Source organism: Tupaia chinensis, unplaced genomic scaffold, assembly GCF_000334495.1.
Source record: "Tupaia chinensis unplaced genomic scaffold, TupChi_1.0 Scaffold000350_1, whole genome shotgun sequence".
In the NCBI taxonomy this organism is placed as follows: Eukaryota; Metazoa; Chordata; class Mammalia; order Scandentia; family Tupaiidae; genus Tupaia; species Tupaia belangeri.
The window spans coordinates 9807633-9815818 of NW_006159844.1; the positions used below are offsets into that span (position 1 = coordinate 9807633).

Consider the following 8186-nt stretch of genomic DNA (forward strand, 5'->3'; position numbering starts at 1 on the left):
CTTTCCCCCACCTCGGGTCCCCCCAATTTTTTTTTTTTTTTTTTTTTGAGAGGTTTTTGCTATAGGATGTGTGAGCTCGCCAGAAATACTGAGAGAGACAGACAGAAAGTGAAAAATCACCCCCCCGTGGGGGAGGGCAACGCTGCAATCTCTTCTCCATTCTCCTCTCAGGGTCTTGGGCACGCATGCACATGATCCCGGCGTGAGTTTAAGCCACCGGGTCCAAGATTTGAACCGCGGTCTGCTATAAGGAGATCCAGCAACATATCTATTACACTAACTGCTGGTCCCCCGAAACTTTTTTTTAAAGGTGAGGAACAAATGGTTGTACTACAAAGAAAAAAAAAGTTAAATTTTCATTTCACAGTAAAAAATGTCCATGCTAAGAGCAGAGCCAAATGTGTGAAATAATAAGAAAAAATTAAATATAAATTAACATTTGTGGTAGTATTAGAGATACTTTGAACACTGCTGATATTTTTTTTAATTATTATTTTATTTAACTTTATTTGTTTATTTTCATTTGACCAGAGAGAGAGTGACAGAGCGAGAGAGAGAGAGAAAGTGAGAAAGCAAGCCACCAGGTCCAGGATGTGAACCATAGTCAGCCATGTGGGAGTCCAGTGCCTTAAACCACCACGCCACCTGCCAGCCCCAGCTTGTAGTAGTTTAATTGGTTCACCTTTCTAGAAAGCAATTTAGCTATTTATATTAGAAGTATTAAAAATGTCGGGGCTGGTAGGTAGTGTGGTAATTAAGGGCCCTGGACTCCCACATGGCCAACCACAGTTTGAGTCCCAGACCTGGTGGCTTGCTTTCTCACTTTCCCTCTCTCTCTCTCTCTCTCTCGCTCTCGCTCTCACTCTGTCTCTCTCATCGAATTTAAATAAATAAATAAAGTTAAACAAAGTAATCCTTTGAAAAAAAATGTCAGAACCTCACTTCTAGGAACCTGGCCCAGTGAAATAATCGGACATGGGCACAAAATGATGGGCTGTTCATTACAGTATAGTGTGCAATGGTGAAAAAAATAATAACGACTGGTTTAATAATCATGCACAGGAGTATCATGAAACTTTTTTGATGAATATTCAAATAATTGTATTTCTGAGTACGAGAAAGTGCTTGAAATACTAAGGGATAAAAGACATAAAATACTAGACATTTTTATAGTCTGAACTTTTGAGAAAAATAAACATCTAGAGTCAAATTTTTTTTAACATACTGAGAGGAAGTAAAATTTTATAGTGATTATAGGGGTGTTTGAAAATTTGCTTTCTTTGTGCTTTATATATATTTTTTTCATGCTTTCTGTGATGAACGCTTTCTTTGTGCTTTATATATATTTTTTTCAAGCTTTCTATGATCAAAATATTATAGTTCTAAAAGCCACCAATAAATATTACTCTGAATGAGTAAAAGTTCATGCTTCCACTTTCCAACCAGGGGATTATAGAAAGAGTTGAAAAGAAGAGAGGAAGAATAAACTTACTAATACTTATTCCTCCAGAGAAACACATTGGGAATTGAGCAAAGGTGCAGAAGTGATGTGTGAAAAGCAGGACCTTTCAGTCTACCTTCTGGTCCTCATAAAGACAGCAGAGAATTGTCTACATCCTTTCATTGCAACAGGAGGCATTGAGACCTACTCTGTCTGCCCAGGCAGTCTTAAATCCTGCATGTATGGTTTGGGAATCCATCTTGTCCACAACTCAACAAGTTTATATTGAACTAAAATGAATGTTTCTCCTTAAAGGACGGATAATTTGACTTCACTTGAGACATCACTCACGTCTATTCCCATTCAGTACCTGGCTTGAACAAGGCCCACGTGTGGTCCTTCTGTTCCAATTCCCAACATTAGAGCCACTTTGCCAACAAAATTCTTCTGTAAATTAAATCGGCGCTGCCCAATATTAAAGCTCCCATCGATCAGAAATGCAATGTCTGCTTTACAGTCTGTAAACACCCAAACAAGTCCTTGCATTAGCATTTTGAAGGAACAAGAGAAAATGCTATTTTCCCAAATGACTGTCTTGATTCTTACCTTTATTACCAGTTTTCTTAATAGGTGTTTTCTTTAGTCGTTTACCTGGGAAAAAAAAAAAAAAAGGAAGCACTTGACATCTTGACATTAAAAAAAAAAAAAAAAGGAAGACAGTTTCAAAAAGTGCACCAAAGGAAAAAAAAATGTCATTCTTGAAGAAAACCTTTTTTTAGAAATTAATTTCCTTGTGATTCCTGGACTGGGAAAACAATGCCCCAACAAAGTGACTAGACAGGCCTGTTGGCCTAAATCAGGACTTCGCTATCCCAAAATCACAGTTGAGGCAAGATTACAAACTTGGATTTAGATCCTAATGTTCTTAGTTTCTTTGATTTTATAATTGGCCTTGGCCTAGTCATGATGACACTGGAAACAGGGTGCAGGTGTGTAATACTGGAACCATACAGGAGGTCCCAAGTTTGGACCCTGGATCAACCTGAATATCCCCAAGGCATGCCCATGATCCTAGCTGGCTGGAAGGCTAGAGGGGTGATCATGGTGTGGGGAGATCTTGCTGCCTCTTATCTCTAGAAATAAATGAATAATCTTTGGAGAAAAAAAGTTGTCACTCTTAGAAAAGGGAATCCTGACTATTTCTTAGGCACACAATAATTATTTGTATTCATATGAACAGTGCAATAAAAAAGGGAATTTAATGAAGCAAATGAAAATAGAAAGTTCCTAGTACTTTTCTTTTGAGCAGTTCTTAGGTGTGGTTTATCAAATTGGAACTTCAAGAGAATGATTGGTATGGGAACCAGCAGTTAGTGTAATGGCTATGTCGCTGGATTCCCACGTAGTTGACCGCGGTTTGCGTCCCGGACCCGGTGGCTTAGAACTCACGCGGGGCGCGTGTGCGTGCGTGCCCAAGATCCCAAGAGGAGAATAGAGGAGAAGGGATTGCGGCTTGACCATCCCCCCTGGGGGGTGATTTCTTGCTTTCTGTCTCTATGTCTCTCTCTGTCTGTCTGGCGAGCGCACACGCCCTATAGCAAAAAAAGAAAAAGAAAAAGAAAAACAGAAAGAAAGAAAGAAAAGAAAAGAGAATGATTGGTAGAAGCATTTAAGATTGAAAATACAAGAAAGATAAGAAAATAGAAAGTTGAATGTTTCTGTATGTAATACACCAGTTAAACCTAACATGTGCTTTTTTTTCCTCCTTAGTTGTTTAAGAGATTCCATTTTTTAAAATTATTTTAACTTTATTTATTTACTTATTTATCTATTTTAATTTGACCAGAGAGAGACAGAGTGAGCAAGAGAGGGAGAGAGAGAGAGAAAGTAAGAAAGCAAGCCACCAGGTCTGGGACTCAAAACATGGTCGGCCATGTGGGAGTCCAGCACCCTTAACCACACCATCTGCTGGTCCCTCTCCTTAATGTTTAAAAACAAAGCTACCAACAACACATTTACTTTGTAACTTCCAAATGCTGTGCCAGGTTACTGGGAGCCAGTCTGTATTTCATACCTGTTGGTGGACGTGCTGTTGACACTGCTTGCCCTGTGGCTTCCTGGGTACCACTTTTGCCTTCTGTTGAAATAAAGAGAAGCCTATTTCTGCCTCTTCCTTTTTCACTATCAAAGCATTCTAAGTCTAATTTATAGGGTTGTATAGGATGTATAGGATGGTAAGTGAAATAGGGTAATGGTAACTGTCGGTTCAAATATCATGCTGCATGCCAGTTTCAAAGAACCAAATTAAATTCTTAACTGTCGTATTTTAAAAGAATCACCAAAAATAAATTCACTAATTTTTCTATTTAGTGATACATGGTAAGCGACTACAGTCAATCGGAGCTTCTATTGCCACCATCCGACCACAGGACTGTTCTTCCCCCATTCACCCAAGTTTGGCTTGAGTTCATCCTCCAGTCTCCTGATTCTAACCCATAGTTGACTGTTTTGGTTTTGATCACAGGTTTTTTTCATCAGTATCAAATAGGCTAGGCTAAGAAAAGCAGACAACTTTTTGAGGGGGGAACAATATTTATACAAACGTGAGAATAATGTAATTGTACCTACTAGTCACTGTGAAAGAAGCAGACCATCTGGAAAGTGTCTGGGACTGGACGCCATTAGCATCTACTGAGGAATAGTTTTCCCGACCAGGTAGGCTATAGACTCGCACAGGCCCCCCTGAGCTGCCAATCACTCCCCTGCAACACAAGAATAACAGCTGAGACACTGTGAACACGTCTCCAGGGCATCCGACAGACTTCCACTGCCATCCTGCAGCCACTGCTCTGATTAATTGAGAAGACAGTTCAGTCATCTAAAGACCTGCCTGCCTTTTCAAAACTTTCTTACACAGAAAAAAAATCTGGGAAATGGCTTTGTGCTGTCAGACATATTTTTTAAAGAAATGTTTTATTTACCTTTATTTATTTACTTATTTTAATTTGACCAGAGAGGGGGATAGAGTGAGAGAGGGAGAGAGAGGGGAAGTGGAAAGCAAGCTGCCAGGTCTGGGAGTCAAACCGTGGTCTGCCATGTGGAAGTCCAGTGCCCTTAACCACCACCATGCCACCTGCCAGCCCCTACTGTCAAACTTTTTAAGTGTTGATTTTATACATATATAAATATTTATATATACATGCATGTATATATATTATATATGTGTGTGTGTGTGTGTGTGTGTGTGTGTGTGTGTATAAAATCTCTTATTCCCTATAGCTTAGGGATTCAGGGTTAATAAAAGTACCAAACGATTTTCCTAACATACTTTACTTGCTCTTGGACTGCATTTTCTTTTAAAAATAGCACGCTGGCCCTCCTGCAAGATAGTATGGTACTAACATACTGACCTTGGGCAAGACACTTCAACTCTCTGAGCTCAGTTTCCTCATCTGTAAAATGGACTAAAGCTGTACGTACCTTGTCAAGTTGTGGAAGTTAAAACAACAGCTGGGACGCAGGAAAAACTATCAGTATGCAAGATTAGGAATATCTTAGAATCACAGAAGGCAATTTGCCTTTTTCAGGAAATTTTACTCATGTATGCGGTGTTGCAAGAAGTCTTTAAGAGTATCCATCTTCTAGAGGCAAATCTGGCACCAAAAGGCAGAAGTGGGGAGGAAGGGGGTCTGGATGTCTATAGCAGAAATGGAAGTAATCACGCTTGCAGGTCTCTGCCCTCACATCTCTGGCATACCTGTGGACAGCAGCCCCACATATGCTTGACACGGAGGCATACACGATGTTCCCAAAAACGGAGAATTCCTCCAGAGGGCAGTCGCCGGGGCAGAGGACATCTGCTTTCTCTTTCCTAATGTCCAGGCCTCTGGTGAAGCATGTGATAGCGATGGGGACTGAGGAGAAAGGAGAGCAATGTCTTAAGGACTTCTCGGAAGCTAGGTTTTGAGATTTGAGCTTTACTTCCTCGATTTCCACACTTCTAATTAAGAGTATTGCGTGTGCCATTCCACACAAGTCCAAATTTTAGTCAGTCAAAAGTAGATTTCCCATTTAACTTAGTCCTCAGCCACTGTAAAAGTCTAATGTGAGGGTTTTTTTTTCATTCTTAATCAGTTTGGAAACACGTAATTGGAAATACATCAGAACTAGACGATCGCATTAGCCACTGAACGTTTCCTCACTATCCTAACAATACAGAAATCTCAGCTCTGATGACACTCTGTCCCCAGTTGCCTGTGGTGAAGACTGCGAATCTGGACGGGCAATGTGTGGGACAGTCTCACAGACACAGGCACACATCTCTCTCAGCCATCCTCTGTTTCACAGGAATAGTTATCCTAGTTATCCGACCAACGCAGAGCCTCCAAATCACACGTCGCCATAAGCAAACCAGGAACAAGATGCTTAGGTTCACAAAATGTTCTTGAACTCGGTCGCTCATTTTACAGATGAGAAAATTAAAGCCTTGGGGTTAATTTGCCTAAGGAACATTCTACAACTCCCAAAGGTCAGGAAACAGGGGAGTTAGTCCCTTCAGAATGGAACATTTTTATCTTAATTGAACCTGATTATTTCTGCTCCAGATCTGTCCAAAGAAATCTATCAGGCAGTGAATGCATTTTTAGAAAGCACTGTTAATGTTCTCCAGTTTTACACAGTCAACCTGACTAACACACAGTCACAATGTTTACTACAAAAGAAGCTAAGTAGAGCCAAGCCCTCGGCAACACATAACATAATACACATTCATTGACTACTTACCATGGACAGCAATGTAGGATTGATGTTTTTTTTTTTTTTTTTTGAGAGATTTTTGCTGTAGGTAGTGTGCACTCGTCAGAGACATAGAGACAGAAAGTGAAAAATCAGCCCCCCCCAGCGAGGATGGCTACACTGCAATCCCTTCTCCTCCATCTTCCTCTCCAGACCCAGGGCAGGCAGGCACACATGTCCCGCCTGAGTCCCAAACCGTGCGTGGGTGGGGACCGAACTGTGATCAGCCACGTGGGAGTCCAGCGCCCCAACCACCAAGCCACCCGCTGGCCTCGGGATTAACATCACTAGTGTCTTCCAAACACAGGAAAGTGTGGTTAACCAAACCTTTTTGAAACAGATGTTTCTAAAATACTTTAAAAACCCTGTTTTCCAGAACAGAGGAGTATCTTCTGGTAATACCGCTGGACCCGGTGGCTCGCCCTAACGAGGCTCCTCTCTTGGACGCTTTGTGCTCAGCTGTGCCCTGGACGGTCCATGCCCACAGAAAGGGGAGGAGGATGCCGGGTACAGCGCCCGTTCCTTGTCTCGGAAATGCTTTAGAGAGCTGGGACAGTTACTATCCTTGCGAGAACGAGCCTCATACCCATCGCCCAGCAGCCAGATCCCCTCGGGTCTGCGCTGAGGCGCGGGCGCTATGGCCTGAGCAGTAACCGTGTCAGAGCAGTGCGTGAGGTCCGCAGCGCGTGCAGTACTTACCCTCGCTGTTTTCCTTTCAAGGAATACAATAGATTTTAGGGGAAAGTACGTCTTGTACATGGTAGAAAATACACTGAACCACATACCCAACACCTGGGCCTCGACACGTGGAAAACTCTTTGGACTTCTCACGTTCGAAGCGGAACGCGAGCGCTGCCTGCTAAAGGGGCTGGACCTGGAAACAGCGAGGGCGTTCGACCAGGCTAGGCAGCGACCAGGACCTCCCTCCCTCTCCGCTACCACCGCCCGCGCCGGCTTCTCCGAGACCCCAAACGCAGCGGGAGCGTCCGGGACTAGGGGCTCCCGGTGGGACTCAGCGCAGACCTCTGTTCCCCCTGCGGCAGCCAAGCTCGCCCCGCTCGCGAGCTCCGGGGGCGGGAGGCTTTCTCCTCCGCGCCTCTGGAAGGACGCTCCGGGGACCCCGGCGTGGGAGGAACAGGTAAGCGGGGCAGATCTGCTGCCACATGCACGCGGGTGCGCCAGGAAGCGACCCTAACCGCCTGGCCTCCAGGCCAAGATCCAGGGGGCTCGGTCTAAGCCTCGCTTCTTCCTCTGAACCGAGCCCGGCTTCCTCGACCCTGGAACCCACAACTCACCGGCTCCCTCGCTGCCCGCGGGCTCCGGTAGCAGCAGCAGCATACAGGCGCCTGCGAAGAGAGGAAAGCGGGAGGGCTGGTTCGAACCAGCTTCCCCGCACTTGGCGCGAGGGCTGGGGGGCGGAGAGGGACGCGTACCCACCGAGGCAGAGCACCGGAATCCAGGCTGCAGACATGGTGCTTCGGGAGCTGTTTGCACCTGGGAGAGAGGGAGATGCGAGGGAGGCACCCGCGTCCCCCCCACCCCACGCCCGCCAGCAGCTCCGGGAGCCCGGCGCGGCTCGGACACCCTGGGGGTCGGGGAGCGGGAGGAAGAGCTGCTTGCTGCTCCGGAGCCAGCGCCCCTCTCAATCTGGAGGCGGCGCTCTGCTGCAAATCGAGCCAAACCCAGAATCGATGTGCATTCCGGACGGAGGGGAAAGGGGATGCTAAGATGAAGACAGACAAGCTGGGGGCGACAGAGACCCTGCCCGTCCGGCTCCCCGAGTGCCGCACCTGCTTGAGGTCCACCCGGCTGCGCCCGAGTGCGGGGAGCGCGGCTCCCGCGCCCGCTATAAAGGCTGGGCGGTGCGCGCATGAGCACTGTGCGGGGGGCACGCGGGAGGGGGCTGGGAGCTGGTCCCTCGGCGCCGGGCGGCGGCCGCCCGCCCCGCCCC

The 8186-nt window shown here is 45.6% G+C and overlaps 1 protein-coding gene across 1 annotated transcript in view; it reads right to left on the minus strand.

Moving 5' to 3' along the window:
- COCH (cochlin) overlaps positions 1 to 8091 on the minus strand; it is a 17115-nt gene extending 9024 nt beyond the window's left edge. Inside the window, exons 1-8 of the mRNA XM_006152400.3 lie at positions 8026 to 8091; positions 7673 to 7729; positions 7531 to 7581; positions 5199 to 5355; positions 4070 to 4203; positions 3516 to 3578; positions 2048 to 2092; positions 1812 to 1959 (exon numbers count right to left, since the gene is read on the minus strand). Of these exons, the coding sequence (XP_006152462.1) occupies positions 1812 to 1959; positions 2048 to 2092; positions 3516 to 3578; positions 4070 to 4203; positions 5199 to 5355; positions 7531 to 7581; positions 7673 to 7706 (632 nt within the window). The 5' untranslated portion in view covers positions 7707 to 7729; positions 8026 to 8091. The remainder of the gene's footprint in view (positions 1 to 1811; positions 1960 to 2047; positions 2093 to 3515; positions 3579 to 4069; positions 4204 to 5198; positions 5356 to 7530; positions 7582 to 7672; positions 7730 to 8025) is intronic.
- Positions 8092 to 8186: the final 95 nt, after the last annotated feature.